General features: G+C 38.8%; 1 protein-coding gene across 1 annotated transcript; it reads right to left on the reverse strand.

The window, feature by feature from the left end:
• Positions 1 to 707: 707 nt before the first annotated feature.
• On the reverse strand, positions 708 to 16,182 carry C9orf72 (C9orf72-SMCR8 complex subunit). The gene is made up of 11 exons (XM_058044431.1): positions 16,141 to 16,182; positions 14,186 to 14,671; positions 11,266 to 11,325; positions 10,275 to 10,370; positions 9,596 to 9,660; positions 8,717 to 8,789; positions 5,559 to 5,675; positions 4,627 to 4,862; positions 4,070 to 4,127; positions 3,446 to 3,555; positions 708 to 3,365 (listed from the first exon to the last, which is right to left on the reverse strand). Exons 2-11 carry the CDS (start codon positions 14,627 to 14,629, stop codon positions 3,179 to 3,181), a joined length of 1,446 nt encoding a protein of 481 aa, XP_057900414.1. The 5' UTR covers positions 14,630 to 14,671; positions 16,141 to 16,182; the 3' UTR covers positions 708 to 3,178.
• Positions 16,183 to 17,030: the final 848 nt, after the last annotated feature.

Consider the following 17,030-nt stretch of genomic DNA (forward strand, 5'->3'; position numbering starts at 1 on the left):
TCTGCATACTAATGAGTACGGTTTGTGCCTTCCAATTGCTGAAGAGGACAAAGTACTTGCTTGTAGCCTCTGATTAGACAACAGAGGGGACTACCCTACCTGTTTATCCTCATGTTCTGGGTCACATTCCTTTGTGCTCACAGGTCTGAGAATAGGAAGAGAAAGCTTTCTAACATCATTTGCCAGTACAGAACTGAGTGCAGAAGTCCTGGCACTCTGTATTAGTGTAGCAAACAGCTTGCTTAGATATAAGAACCAAAATGCCTATTCTGCCCTAGAATAAAGCTGACACTACAACATACTGGTATATATGGACAGGGAATGTCCTCTGTGGTCCTAATACGTAAGACATTCCAGTGGATATCTTTCTGTGCTATCTTTTTAGGTGTTCAAAGACCAGGAATAATGTGCTACTAAAAATGCTTGAAAACAGTACTTTCTTTTCAAATCCAGCTGGAAGAAATAAATTTGCCATTTTCTTTCAAATGTAAGGAAAGAAAATCCTGAAGAAAGGTATTCACTGACTGCTAGATAGAACATTCTAACCTCTCACCTATGGGATTTACAGTTTTTAAAATTCATAATTGAGTACAACAGAGGCATAACAAGTCCCATTGGTCTCAGCCTGAAATGACTAAGTCCTTAACAAATGAAGGAACTAAATAACATGTGACTTTCATCAGTGACAGCAACCAAGCATAAATAAATTTAACAAGAAGGAAGAAAGTTTTCTTCTTTAATTCAAAGCATAAAAGATAATGATGCTTTTAGATACAGAGCAGAAGTATGTGAAAAAAAATCAGCAACAATTAAAGTCCAAAAATTGTGCATGAATTTTATTACTTTGTTTCCTGAGTTAGATTTACAACACAACATGCAGATACATTTAACAATGTATTTAACTATACATTCTGCACTTGTGACAGCTGTGCAACAAAAGTAGCAACTGAATTTCCAGTTTTTAGTAACTTCAAAAAAATAACAGAATCTTCTGTAAACAAAAGCTTCTCTGTTAGTAGTGACAGTGTCTAGTTTCCAATGCTTATCAAACTGAAAGGATTAATTTCAGCAGCAGATTTAAAGCTCCTATATTTTGACACAACTTCTACATCAGAAGTTTTGGCAGTGTTATTACATTTCTTTCACTATTTACCCATGAGAGTAGCAAGTTAAGCCCATTCAGGCTCTAATGTCTTGATTAAAAACACAGAAGGGAACAACAGTGGTAGAATGACAAACTCAGCACAAGTAGCTTATGTAATTCTGACAAGTTCCTTTGATGAATCACCAAGTTAATGCAAGAGTTCTACATGCATGTACAGCAAAAAGATGTCTGCACAAAATGTCAGTTCTTTTGCAACCTGGTAATACTGATGATGCAAACTCACAAAAATGGTGTGCAGATGGGGCTTAATTTCACATCTTTTAGAGGTTCTAAACATTTGATAGAGGATCTTTGTCTTTCAGGAAACATACTGGAATTTTGGGCATCTAAATAAAGGACAGTATTTCTTTTAAAATCTGAGTATTAGACATTTCAGGAAAAATGGGAGTCCAACTTCTAACTTTTCTGTCACACCGCATGAAAGTAATACTAAAACATTATCTTGAAAATAGAAACCTATTTACAAAGGAGAACTATAAACAAGGTAAGCAATAAAGCAGCCATGGCTTCTCCAGTCAGTGCAGATCTTTCCCTTTTCCAGGGAAGACTGAGTTATGACTTTATGCTGAAACATGACACAAAGAAATTCCTAAACTTGTCCAAAAAGAGCAGAGATACAACAATGTGCACTACAGATCTATCTCTGATTTCTGGGTTAAAAAAAAAGTCTGGATTCACCTGACACTGCATTGCTCTATATGTTACTGAGAATGAAAGGTTGAGACATACCAATAGAAAATGTGTTTTGACTTTCAAGCTAAGTTGGAGATGCGCTAAGCTGAACTAAGAAGATAGGTAAGCTTAATGACTAGAGTTAACTCACAAAAATGCTAATCACATCAGTTCATAGCCGCACACATCTCTAAATTAAGGATTATTAAATATATTAATGGTAATGTAAATGAAAAAAGTGTACTGTTTTATCTTTTATCTCGGCTATCACCTTTATGTTCTTTGGAAGGGTCTAATACTTTAATCTGAATATTTTGTCAAGCACTGGAACAGTCTGCCCAGAAAGTGGTGGAATCACTGTCCCTGGAAGAGTTCCAAAAATGTATAGATGTAGTACTTAGGAACAAGGTTTATAGGTGGACCTGGCAATTCTGGGTTAAAGGTTGGACTCAATGATCTTGAAGGTCTTTTCCATTCCAAACGATTCTATGAGCCTCATGGAAACTGACAGTGCAACTACCAGTAGCAGTTTACACACAGAAGGACTGACAACTGCTGTGAAAGACCTCAGTGAGCTGACTACTGACCAGGATCACTGACTCCACTGCAGGACAGTCCAGAAAGACATGATAAGAGTATCCTGGCTGGCACTTACATGCATAAAGCTGCTTGAGTAATGATCTAACTCCCACGTGCAATGCACTGCAATTTAAGCTGCAAATAATCAACAGTCTGCACTCAGAAATAGCACTTTGTAGTATATTAAAACTGCAAATATGTTTAAATGCTCTAAAGGAAGAAGGCAATAGTGTTAAAAGAGGCAGAAGAGTAAAAGTCGTATTTAAGATTTGCACCACATACATAAGAACAACAGTTTTAAAAACTCTTGGAAGGAACATTTTCTGCAACCTCCATTGTTAGTGAGGACATATATACTGTTTTCTGTGGAAACACTGAAAATACTGACACAGCAGGACAGAGAAAATCTGACACACACTTGAAAGAAGTTTCTGGGGAATAAAAATTAAAATGCTTCCTTTTACCATACACCAAAACATAACCACATTTATCCACCAAGCCAATATGGCCAAGGAATCTCTGGTAACCTCTGGTAACATTTACAATTTAAAAAACACACAGAAGAGACCAATTAATTAAAATCATGCTTATATAGCTAAGCTGAAATTCCCTCTAACAAGACCCTTACTGCCTGAGACACACCTCAACGTCACTGTGCTCCTGATGCTTTACCCTCAGTCGACAAAGCTTGTCACCAGTTTGAGGGTGCCACTGACAGATTTCGTGTTCTGCAGGACTGCAATATCAGATGCAGGGAAGACTTTAAAATGTCATGAGCATGTCGCGTTCTTGTACACTGGTGTAGAACGGCCTCCCAAAGATAAAGGAGTGTAGACCTGGTTTAATCTTCTCAGCCAAAGCCATTATTATGTTAAGATCGCCCTCTGCTGTCAAGTCAAGATCTATCTTTAAGCTACGAAGAGACTTAAAAGGTTTTTTGCCTTTTTGCCTGCAAGGAAATAAAAACATGTTTTCAAAAAGAGCAAAAGAAGCTTCTCTAAATCTACTTTCCATCATCTGTTCACTTACGTGTCATCCTCTATGTACTTTATTAAAGTTAAGGCTTTTCTGTGAAGGACTAGCAGAAATTGTGCAAGGAAAGTACTTCTTAGAGACAAGCCAGGCTTCAGGTGAAAAATCTGTTAAAAATCAAGAATATTAGGTAGACATGGAAATTCAAGAATCATTTCAAGAATCTGGAAAATAAAGAAACATTGCATACACACATAAGATATTCTTAATTATAACAAAGCAGGCCAATAATGGCAGATTTGTACATAGAAAGCATGCTTCCTATGTTTTCTATCTGCTCAGATACAATAAATGAAGCTGTATTACAATTTCATTTGGACAGTTATCTGAAATTATTCCTGGTCAGGGAGTTTTTTCAATACTGTAATTGTAGACACTGCTGCACAGCAATAGAAAATGTCCCTTGTTTTTCACACTTAAGCAGGGATTTAGTTTTATATCAATATTTTTCTTTCTACTTATGTAGAGAAGAATCACAGCTGCAGTATGAAGAAAAGCTACCAAACCAGTGAATGATATTTGTGTATTTATGTAATTAATGTATTTGTGTTAAATTATCTGTTCCTAGGGGTCAAAGTACTGAACTGTGTTTCTTTTTTTTCTGAAAAAAGCAACAATTACCTGATCCAGGAAGGCTTTTACTAATGTATCTCTATGCACGATATCTTGAAAGACATTTCTATGGAAAAGAAAACAAAGGAACATGTGAGTTACTGCCAGTAAGGGATAGTAACCTTCTAAGAGTTGAACACAGCAGTAGCATTACTGTTGATAGTCTGATTGAAATTAAAAGTGAATTTAAAACTGTAGTAAATTACAATTCTGGTATTTTTAAAGATAACAGAGAATTTTAAGCACTCAGATGAAATTAACTAAATCCAGAAATGCCACTGGTCTCTGTCAAATACACTTATCTCTATTATACCCCTAATTACAACAGGCAATAAAATTAACATGACATGGTCAGAATTATCACTGAAAATTAATTTCAATAGTATTTGATATAACCAAACTACTGAAGGATCTGGTCAATTCTGCCACAACAAGTGTAAATTCCAGAACTGAAGAAGTTTTTTTGCTTTTAAGAAGCTCTATGTACTTTATTAGCAAGTAGGCTCTGTACTCTACACTCTCATCCCAAATCAAGTAACTTGGTGAGATGTGAGAAGAATACGTACAAATCAGGTGTGAAACTCTCATCTGTGTGGATAATATGATCTTGAGACATTTCTTCATCTGAATTAGCTCTCCAAAATGCTGTCAGTTCAGATCTCATGTATCGTCGTTGGTTATAGATGTGTTCATGACAAGGTGGCATCTGCTTCACTGTATTGACATCCACATCTATATGTGTAGTAGGGTATGGGGCATACATTACTTGACGGAAGGGCAACACAAAGCTTCCTGTTGCATCCTGTTTTAGTGGAAAAAAACCCTATTTCAGTTAAAAATGCAAAGCTGTACTGGGACAAAACAATATTAAAACATCATGCCTACATTTTATAACCCATTTGTTCATATGCATTTTGCTTGGAACAACTGGTGGTTGTATTACAGTACTAAGTCCTTAATAATGGATGATTTCCTTAACAAAAAGGTGAAAACAGGTGCTGAGGTGACCTGTCTATTAGAGTATTGCATCACCTGGTTTGTGAGCCATTAGCATTATAGTATTGTAATTACCTGGTAAGTTCAGACTGCTTGCTAGAGCAAGAAGCATTATTTTTCTAGTCATCTCCACCCATTGCTACAGACTGTTTAAAATACTTGGAAACTCCAGGCCTGATATCCTTGGTTTTGTTAAAACACAAAAACTTAAATTACTTTTGGAATTCTAGCCCCAAGCAGACAAGAGCATATTATTATTGTACCTCAAAGTACAGGAACAATCCTGAACAATCCTCAAGAAACAGATGTGTCATAGAAAAGACTGGCTTGGAATTTTAACATGAAGATAATTACAAGGAGAGTTACAATGCCAGAAAAAATGACATCACGGGACAATTTTTGAATGTGAATGTCTGTATGTGTGTGCATACCATATGCAAAAACATACATTGAAGAATGTTCTTACACTACAGAAGAACAGAACTTTCCCAAGCATACTTACTTTGAGTAAGCCTTGAACAAAAAGTCCTGACTCATACTTGAAAGAGGACTCACTTCTACAGAGTCTGGAACACTTCCGCTCAGATGGTGTGAGAAACAGGCACAACGTTCTCACAATCTGCATTATAAAGAATAGTTTTGAAAAACAGGAAAATGTAAGGAAATAAGTCTGACTAGACTATTGAAATGCCTTGTACTGGGCATTTCAAATTACAAACAAAAGAATTCACCATGTTTATTAGAAAAGCCAAAACTTAATAACAGGCCACAGAACAGTGACATGCTTACTTTTACTTATTTTTTATTTACTAGCACCATAAGCCATACTACTCCAACTTCTTGTCAAATTATGAAAAAAATCCTACACATTCTTGCAACCAAGTTTGTTTTTTACCCAATTATGTAGAACAAATCACTTACTTTTTTTCTTCTACATCTTTCTTTTAATAAACATGAGTTACTGTGATTACTTTCCTAGCCTTTCAGGTCTCTTATTTTTTGTTCATTCCATATTGAAATAGCAGTTATTGTCTCAAATCAGGCACAGTTAATTTTGTAAATAAGCACTGATGCTTATTTCCTCAGTAATTTCCTTAAACTCTCTACTGTAATGAACACAGGTACTTCATCACCCATCTTCAATCTTCTGAGCTGAAACAGCTACGAGTTATCTCTCCAAATACAACACATATTCCATTCCACTCATCTCTTAACGGTCTTAACCTGTAGTATCTTATCTGTGTCTGTAAGATATTTGAAAAGACTCTGTCCTTGCACAATGTGTTTCTGCAGTACCTAGAACAATGACAACGTAATTTGTGACTGACACTTTTTGTCACAATATGCCACAAGTGGTTTTTTTTCCTTTGAGATAAGCTGAAATATGCTATTAAGGAAGCAGTTACTTCAGAAGAGTTGTACCATGACACAAGGAGCATGCTGCTGATAAGAACATGTGTAGAATTAATTTATGAAATTTACCTTTGATGTCTTGAGGCTCACATTCTTTTACATTGTTTTTTCCCTATACTCTCTAGCTTATTGATATATTACTTTACTAATTCATAACCATTTAGACATTAGGTCCTTTTTATTAACTATTCAATGATCTATAAGTGTTTTATAACTACTTAAGCTTCTAACATTTCCTCTTGTATTATATATAGCATATGTGCGTACATAGATAGCATGATAGCATTTCTTTTAAGCATGTAACATGTCCAGTAACTTAAATGCGTGTAAATCTTAAATTTCTGAAACCATACATATTAGCTATGGTTAGCTGTGATTGCAACTAAGATCTGAGAATTTTCTTTTCTCTGGTTTGCCTGTTGCTTGTGGGCACCTGCATTTACTATTGATTTGATCAGAGGTCCTTTATCACTGCTGGTAATACACATGAAACAATGCATTCCCTCTGCCCCAGTTTTGTATAAAGCATAATGAACTGCTTATTTCAAAACATAGGTTTACTAAATTACCTTTAAATTAAAAAAACCCCAACTTTTATACTTCATTAAGGCAAGAAGTCTTTATGCTATAAAATAGTATAATGGGCTTCTTGTATATAGCATGCTATACATATATAGCATGTATACTCTACAAGTAATATACAATTTAATCAGCAGGTCCACTGTTCAAAATTTTTTTATTTCACATTGAAGAAATAGATGCATGTTCCACAAAACACAAACAGCTCATGACACAGAAGCCTGTTTACTGCTCAGTGCAGGAGAAATTATGGAGACACTAACTGTTTAAGAGCATACAGACAATACCCAATGACATGGGTATTGTCTGTATACTCACCACTACCAGTGTTCCCCAGACCTCACTTCCAGGTTTGATCATATTCAACATCTTTATTGATGATCTAGACGTGGGGATTGAGTGCACCCTCAGTCAGTCTGTAGATGACACCAAGTTGGGCAGGAGTGTTGATCTGCTCAAGGAAGGCTCTGCAGAGAGACTTGATCAGACAGACTTGATCAATGGGCCAAGGACAAACTGCATGAGGTGCAAAAAGGCCAACAGCTGGGTCCTGCCCTTGGGTTACAACTACTCCATGCAGCACTACAGCCTGGGGACAGAGTCACTTGAGAGCTGTTCAGGAGAAAGGGACCTGGGGGTGCTGGTTGACAGCCAGATTTAAATGAGCCAGCAGTGTGCCCAGGTAATAACCAAGGCCAATAGCATCCTGGCCAGTATCCCAGCAGGATACTGTGGCAGCAGGATACTGTGGCAGCAGGATACTGTGGCAGCAGGACCAGGGCAGTGCTTGTCCCCCTGTACCTGGTTCTCATGAGGCCACAGTTCAAATGCTGTCTTTACTTCTGAGCCTCTCGCTTCAAAAAGCACACTGAAGTGCTGGACTGCTAGAATGTGTCCAGAGAAGGGCAACAAGGAAAGGATTAGAAAACATGTCTGAGGGGGAATGGCTAATTAGTCTTGAAAAAAGGAGGCTCATGTGACCTTATCACTCTCTACAGCTCCCTGAAAGGAAGGTGCAGTGAGGTGAGGACCAGTCTCTCCTATGTCTCCAGTCTCTGCTGTGCCCGCAGTGAGAGGACAAGAGGAAATGGTCTTAAAATGAGACAGGGGAGACTCGGATTAATTATTATAAAAGAAATTTTCACTGTTAGCTGTCAGGCACTGGAATAGGTTTCCCAGGGAGGTGGTGGAGACCCCATGGCTGAACATGTTTAAGAGGTGTCTTAAATCTGGTGCTGGGTGATGTGGTTGAGTGGTTTAGGGACTACAGTGGCAGTGCCAGGTGGATGGCTGGACTGGATCACCTTAAAGGTCTCATCCAGGTTTGATCATTCTGTGATTCTATGACATAGCTGAAATGGACAAGCCAGTCAGGTCTCTTCTATTTGTGTATTTTAGCTATAAAATCTGATTTTAAAAGCTCAGACTCATTTAATACTCATTTATGTATTGTATCAGTTAAATACATTGGTTTTCTTATAGTTGTCAGAATACAACTGAAAGGCAATCTTCTGGCAGAATTCTCTTCTGCTAGACCAGTCAACTGAAGACAGCCAGACAACAGTACTCCTTCCTTCTTCAGCCTCAAGAATGTTTATAGATTAACTTTGTTCCAAGTAACACTCCTAATAATCAGCATTTAAGTTCAGTTTATTAGAAAGTATTTACCTTATTAACTTTTTCTGCACTGCTTCCTACAACTACAGAGCAACCACAGGTCTGCAGGTGTGAACTAATTGCACTGCAAGTAAAAACAGACATAGGTTAATACATTTAATCAGATTTTTTAAATGAAACAATTGTCACCTTCACAAGAAGAGAAGTGTTTTAATTATAAATATAGCCTACATGTCCATAACTATAGGACTTTAAACAGCAGCATAGGTTACAGCTGAAATCCAAAAGTTCAATGGTTTCTTCAGTATCGGAAGCACATGTGATGGTGTATAAAGAGATGGCACCAAGCACTACATATATGAATGCAGTTATGCAGGAGATACAATGAAATGCAACAGAACATCAATTAAAACCTATGAAACCCTCCCACAGGAAGAGGCCAAGCTGCTCTCAAGTTCAACTATTTCCACTTAAAATTAAAACCAGGGGTAAAACAGAAATACACAACTCAACAATAAGCATGCTATATGCCATACTATTAAGGACTCTTATTTAGACTTATGCACAACCCAGGTTTTTTGCTATTTAAAAAAATGCAAGACTTTAAGTCAAAGTCTTATAAAATTAGATGTAGGTATCAAAGAAAAACATGTATTAAATAGGAATTCTATTATCAAACAAATAATCCTGTGACAACAGAGTCTACAGAGATGCAGCTATTAGCTCAGAACCATTCTTTTAGAATGACAGAAAGTTTATAACATTTTATTGACAAAAATCTCAAAAAGCCAAATATATGTCATTTTCCCCCCTCTTATAAAGAAATCTATTCCAATCCATGTTCACATGCACATGCAGATAGATACACGTAGATGCATACACAAGTTTAAATCATTTTACTACAGCATAAATCAAAACTGAATTTCATACTTGAGGAGAAAGCCTTCATGGCAACTATCCCCAATGTCATCATCATTTAGCACTGTGTCACTTATCTGAAATGCAAGTAAATATAAACAGAAGTTAGACAAAAATCTGATCACCTTCCAATTAATTGATTTTTGCTTTGCTACATGGGAACTGTTTGGAAACTATTTAAGTTAACTTGTAAGGCTTCCCCAGAAAGCATAATCTTAAGAAGACCTGTCTTCAGACAAAGCATTTGGAAAATTAGAGTCACTTGATTATTAAGTCTCCACCAGTACAAGTCAGGTTTCTCCTAGTGTATTTTTTTTCTGTAAAGAATGTCCAGAATACTTTAGATTAGTGCACGTCATATCACTTCTACTTTTTCCATGAGAACACTATAATGCACTGAAACAGGTATCCACATCAAATCCATTAATCTGCCCATTCATTTTGGTTTGCCTCTCCATTTGTACAATGACATAATCCTATGCAGTCAATTTTGCTAAGTGATGACAACAAAAAATACTGCCATGCACTTAGCAGAACTTGATGTGAAGCAACAGAAATGTACAAGAATTTAGGAAAATGGGCATTTTCTCTGGGAAAGTGAGTACCAAAGTAAAGGCCCAATGCTATGTTTTATCCACAGGAAGAAAGTCACTTTTCAAAAATTCAGAATAAAAATAAAACCAGAACTTACATCAATTTCTTCTGGAACACTGTGCGATTTCATAGATGAAAGGAGTTCCATTACAGGAATGACTTCTCCTGTCAGCATTGGAATGATGCTCTGACCCTGAACAATAAATAAGATGCTTGAAGTAAAAGCACATTGGGTAGTATCAGAAGTTACTCCTAACATGCACTTGCAGTATTACATGCAAAACATCCTACCCTCCTACTGCTCGGAAGGGTAGTATGAGCAGAAATTGATGAATAGATTTGGGCTTTGCTCACCAATAATTATAAACTGGAAAAATGTATTTGGCTTCTCAACGTCACACCTAACGTGTATCTGGGTCTTATGCTAATTTTCAGCATTAGTTTTGATTGGCCTAGACAAGAAGTATTTGATGTGAGATAACTTGATCATACTATGTTACATGCAATCACTGTTAAGCATTTTACATTCAAGTCTGATCTTATAACAATGACTGGAAAACAAAACCAGGCATATTACTCATTAACATACAAAAATACTTTCCTGACTTATCTATCACAAGAGAAGGAAGCCACAGTCTCATATTTAGAGTTTCAGAAATCAAATTCTTTTCACAGTCTCATCCATTAAATCCCCAAGCACATTTCAACGTCACAGAGTCCGTGTGTCTCCATAATTCTAAACCTAACCAAAAACAAGCTTGATAGGAGGCTGGCATGACTCTATGGAAGCTGCTACCTTTACAGAGCTTCAAGTTCAAGTTAACGAGTTTCCTTTTCTGAAAGGTAATATTCTTCACAAACTTCTACTTTATCCCTAAAGTGATGAAATATAATTTCCTTTAATTTGATCACAGCTTCCATCATCCTATCTTCAGAAATTTTGCCTAGTGTGCATGTCACATTATTAGCCAGTCTAATGCATTCTCCCGGATCCAAAAATAAGAAGCAACATCTTCTTCTACAGTAATAAGAGGCAGTCAAATGGTTTTGCAATGGTGTCCCACATGCATCCGCCAGACGGCCCTTACCTGATCCTCCATTCTTTCTGTGCCTTCCAAGACAATCTTCTGGAAATGTTCTTGCCTCTCCTGCAAGATAAGCAGTTAAATATAAACTCTCTGGCATTTGTTCATGTATGTAGGCACACACCAGTCACTCAGTTTCTTCTCTGTGGAGTCAGGCTTCTTACTTTCAAATTTTGATGTTCAAGTGCTTTTTCTTTTACAGAGTTAACTTTAGGAAGAGGTGATGTCATGCAACACAGATCAATGCTCCCTGCTCTGCCCTCCACTGCACATCTCCCATGTTTGGGCAGGAAAGGAAGGATTTGATGACAATGTCAAAACATTTTGTCATTGCAGATCAAGAAAATGCCAGATGATGAGATTATGGTGAAGAATTCCACTTTATGTATGGATTTTTATTTTCAGATGGATTGAGGATTCCTGACATAACAGGAAAAAAATAAGATCTTCAGAATGAGAAAAATTATTGGATTGGGGAGGGTGGGAAACAAAAGACTTTTTTTCCCCATCTCTTGAGGCACTTACAGGTCTTCAAAACATTGTTTTATAAACAAGTACAGGAGACACAAAACCTCAGAGTACACAAAACAATGTACAAGAGGCTGAACAAAGCTCTGAAATCAGGCTCACCAGCAGCTGAATAGCAAACTGCATTTAAAATGAACTTGCAATGGAATGAAGTTATTATTCATGAAGAGGATTTGGCATTAATCGCTGCAGCATCAATACAAGTCACAAAAAATAGCAGACGCTGGGAGAACTAATGATATCTTTTGCTAGACGCTGATGGGTTATTGCATTTTTATTGGTTAATCATTAGTTTCCTGTGACTGACCTACTCAGAGTTAATCACCTTCAAGTGTGAAAAGAGTTGGCAAGAGATTTTTTGAGCAGATGAATAGGGAATAAGCTACAGCAGTTTGCCCTTAAACAGCAATAAGCCTTTTCTAACCATCTAAAAGAAGCATCAGTGAAAAACAATACTGGAACAAGGCAGATTCCTACAGAGCACCTCCACTCTTCAGTCCGAGAAGGAAGACATCCTTGACAATCATTTTAAAAAACTCAGTCTTCTTGAAGATAAGGCTGAACAAATGGTGTAGGCCACTTCTTTTCAAAAATATAACTGTTGAAAATTATTAGAAAGACATACAAAGCATAAACTGGAGTAGGTGAATGGGGTTTTAATCCCATATTGATGACTTGCTCAGAGTTGCCTGCTTTCTTTGCCAGCCTGAACACTGCTCCGTGTTTCTCCTAATTCTTGAGTTCAAAAGGCTCTTCTCATCTCAAGTCTACTTGGAAATGTTGTCTGACTCTACACAGAATAATGAGAGCTAATATTCACAACTATTAGAACTTCCAGAACAGATCCAGATTGGACTTGATCATTATTTTGATTTGCTGTATGTAACCATAGCTGCTAAAATGCCTCAAAATGCAAACTACAGAATGAAGCAGTTTTAATTTATTATCATAGTTACAATTATTCTACAAATCATGCCTAAATTTTAATCTAAATTTTCCAATGAGTTTTCTCTTTTCTGAATGAGACTGAAAAACTGCAAATATATGCAGAGCTCTCTCAAAAAAAAAAAATTTCTAATTAAGCATGTATTGCTGTCTCAGCTAATTCAACTGGCCTACCTGCTTAAAGAAATAAAAAATCATTCTCAATGCTGTTTGAAGGTCACTTCTGCTGTGAAAACATATTGGCATGGAGCAACATAAAAACTGAGAAAATTTATTACAGCTAAAATTTATGAATAATTCTTATTTGACCACTCTCATTAGAACGCAGTGCAGAGGACACTAAATGAAAGAAGCAAAAGAAGCAAAATAAGACACCATTCACTTACATTAAAACCACTAACATTAACAGGGGTTTAAAAGACTAGATAAGGAACTAAATATATGTGTTTTTACTATATTGAGAAAGAAGTTTATGTCCTATCTTTCCTCTAAAAAATGAACCCCAGAAACTATGAAAACCCAGTGTTTCAGAAAGCACTACCAGCCATAATAAGGCAATACAGCAAAAGGAAACACCACCATAAAAATAGTATCAGCTTGTTACTTGTGTAATTAGTTCAGATAAGAGCACTCAAAGAGTAAGTTTAAATTGTGTTGACTACAAGCCTCAGAACAGAAGATACCAGACAAATGTACATCACCATATTCATTACAGCTGATGGGCACTCTACTGCTCTAAGACAGCTTGGACTCCATAAAGGTGACAAAAATTTTAAATTTTACCATTAGACTGTTATTTAGTTTAAAGAAAAATACATAAAACATTTCACTTAATAAAGAAATATCGATGATTTATCCAAAGGTCAAAGTTTCACCACTTAAGAAAAAATTAGCATGTCTTCATTTTTAAGTTCCAGGAGTAAAAATATTTGGACTAAAGTAGATGTACTTTTGTAGATCTCCCTTTAGTTCTACAAAGTTTAAGTCCTCACAAACTGTTTGTTAACACTCTCTTTTTTTTTAATAAACATGTAACAGGAATGGGAAGATAACTGCATCAGTTCCCATTTCTGGACCTCAACAAGGAAAACAACTATATGAAACACAGTAAATTTACAATTATACCTACTTTAAATACACAAATTAACACAATTAAAAGCAACAATTAATATGAAATTCAGAGAAATAAAAAACTATACAGGAAGCATCTTTCAACTACACAGTCTTGTAGAGGCAATATAGTATGAACAGGATAATCCAAGCTAAAATCCCAGCCTTGAATTTGCTGATTTACAATCTGACAACCTTTAACCGTCAAAACTGTACAGAGACCAGCCTTTTCTGAGTTTGTCTCTCTGGACTCCACATAACAGACATCACAGCATCTCAATTTTTGCTACTGCACTAAGACAACCTAACACTTATTTTAAGGAATGAACAAAAAACTTACCTTATGCATCCATATCCTTCCTTTCCTTATAATATGTGTTAACCTATCCACGCACACTCTGTGAAGGGGCAGGTAGAAACCAAGTTCACTTTGCGGAAGTATAATTGACAGTCCATATGTGCTTCTGTCTCCGTTCCAGTTTCCATCAAAGATTAATGACACAATGATTACTCTTTTTTCGGCCAAAACAAAGAACTTCACATCTATTGCACCACTTTCTGCATTCCGAAGTATTTCTCCATTCAGGGTGTGGTTAGCAAGAAAAGTTATTTCACCGTCACTGAGAAGTACCTGTTCTGTCTTTGGAGCCCAAATGTGCCGCACTCGGGGGCCAAGAATATTGTCCCAGTAAGCAAAAGTGGCAGCTAATAATGGTGACTCGCCATTCAATGAGATCTCTGTCTTAGCAACTGCAGGAGATGGTGGTGGACAAAGAGCTGACATGCCTGTTTCCTCTCTCTTGTCTAACTAAAATGCTTACTTTACCTAAAAAAAAAAGAAAAAAATTACAGAGACAAAAAAGTTAGACCAGCCATCATCATTATCTCATCTTCTTTTTACATGGGCAAATAATGTTAGGACTTGTTTAAAACCTTATTTAAAAGAAAATATTTAGATCAGATGTTACGAAGTAATTCTTTATGTGATGGTGGCGATGCACTGGAAAAAGGTGCCCAGAGAAGTGAATACCTGCTCTCTGGCAATGTTCAAGGCCAGGCTGGATGGAGCACTGAGGAACACTAGTGGGATGGCATGCCTGCCCAGAGCTGGGGGCATTGGAACTACATCCTATCTTTAAGGTCCCTTCCAATCAAAGCCTTTCCACAATTCTTTTCTTTCCAAATGACACTTTCAAGAGCAATCTGGCTTCTTCACCCGAGATTTCATCACAGATTTCATTCAGAAAGGAAGTTTGTGTATATACATATGTATGTTTCACATAAAAAAGTGGCATGCTTTACAATCATTAGTCAGACCTCAAATGCCCTTTACTCACTAGAGAAGCATGATGAACTTGCACAACGTACAGCTTGTGTATGAAAACTGACACAATAAATCTATCCTTTACATCATATGCAGGGTGTTATGACACAAGCGCTCAGCACTTTATAGAATATATTGATGGAAAACTTCTTATCTTGCGTGGACACAATCCCTGAATATCTTTCCTAGCTGTTTCCACCAAGTCTACAGCTTCCCCATTATGATAAGGCTGCAGAAGCTAACAGGAAGTTCCATCTTCCCTAAAAGTTAGGCTAAAGTCACAGGACGATATGAAATAAAAAAGGTTTGCCAACAAATTCAACCAAGGACGGAAAACTTTAACAGCTAGAACCCACCCATATTGAGGAAAACCTCTCATGAGCAGTTGGCAGCTTTCCCCGCCTTTCTGCCTGCAGCACTCCAGATGACAGCAGCAGGGAATCCCACCCGGGACCAACGGAGCAGGAACACACACCTCACTACCACAGCTCAACTCGCCAGAAACTCTGTATCTGAAGTTCTTTTTTTATTTATCACCTCACAGCAGAAGTGTAAAACCTCTTTCGCTCCGGCTTCTTCTCAGGAGGCAGCCGGTGCCCCGCCCGAGCGGCAGCCGGGAAGCCAAGGCCATCTGACTTGGCCATCTGACACCGTGACTTTACGATTTTCAGGGAAGACGTGGCGCCAGCCACCCCCACTGACCCCTAGCACCCACGGGCTGACCAGAGGCTCGCTTTCACCACCGCCTCTCCACCGCGGCCGCCGCCACCTCGGCGGCTGCGGCACCTCCGCGCTCCCGGCCCGTATCAGGCCCGTGTGGCACCGTGCGGATCTGGTCTGAACCTCTCGGGGAGGCACCGGGGAGGCAGACGCAGGATGGCCTCGCTCCTTTCCCCGCAAAGCAGAGAGGCCGCTGACACCACCCCCGACGCTAACACAGCCCCGCCACCCCGGCCCGGCGCCCGCCTCACCTCGGCTCCGGCCGCTGCCCCGCGCCTGCGCCGCCCCGCCCCTGCCGCACACCGCGGGCTCCGCAGGCGCGGCACCGCCCCGGGCCGGGGCAGCCGAGCCGGTGTGACCGCCCCGGGCCGAGCTGCGGGGAGCTGTGCCGGTGTGACCGCCCCGGACAAGGGAAGCCGTGCCACTGTATTCCTGGCGGAGGAGGTGTGCCGGTGTGGCTCCCCGGACAGGGAAAGCCGTGCCGGTGTATCCTTGAGAGGGGAAGCTGTGCCGGTGTGGCCCCCCGGACGGGGAAAGCCGTGCCGATGTATCCCTGGCGGGGGAGTGTCTTGCGTCTGGCGGGTCACAGTGGAAGGAAACAGGCGCAACCCTGTGCAGTTTGTGGAGGAAGCCAAAAGGCGAAACTGCATTGTGCTGGGAGGAACCGGCACAATTTACGGAGGGGCTTTTAGGCCTAAAAGAGGAAGCTGGTAATGACGGATTTGGGTTGGTATCCCAAAGATAGAGCACGGCGAGTGGTGAAAGTGAGCGGGTTGGGTGTAGTGTTGCAGGTACGTGGTGAATGTCTATAGTCCTCTTACTTAATTAGCAATCCTGGCCGGGGGCCTGCGGGAAGACCGGAGAGGAACTCGTCATTAGGAATTGTAATGATAGGACAAGGAGAATTGGGTACAAATTAAAAGAGGGGAAATTTAGATTAGATATTGGGAAGAAATGTTTTACTATGAGGGTGGTGAGACACAGGAACAAGTTGCCCAGAGAACCTGTGGATGCCCCATCCCTGGCAATGTTTAAAGCCAGATTAGATAAGGCCTTGAGCAACTGGTGCAGTGGGAGGTATCCCTGGATGTGTTTGGAGGATGGAACTGGATGGTCTCTAAGGTGCCTTCCAACCCCTTGG

This window comes from Melospiza georgiana, chromosome Z (assembly GCF_028018845.1).
Source record: "Melospiza georgiana isolate bMelGeo1 chromosome Z, bMelGeo1.pri, whole genome shotgun sequence".
Lineage (NCBI taxonomy): Eukaryota > Metazoa > Chordata > Aves > Passeriformes > Passerellidae > Melospiza > Melospiza georgiana.

Bases quoted from the DNA above. Each gene is read 5' to 3' on its own strand.
- C9orf72 (XM_058044431.1), bottom strand. From the start codon at position 14,629: ATGTCAGCTCTTTGTCCACCACCATCTCCTGCAGTTGCTAAGACAGAG. The intron at 9,661-10,274 runs GTAAGTTCTGGT...CTTGCATTTCAG, and splicing joins GTGTTCCAGAAGAAATTGAT to ATAAGTGACACAGTGCTAAA. The intron at 4,128-4,626 runs GTACGTATTCTT...TCTTTTCCATAG, and splicing joins GAGAGTTTCACACCTGATTT to AAATGTCTTTCAAGATATCG.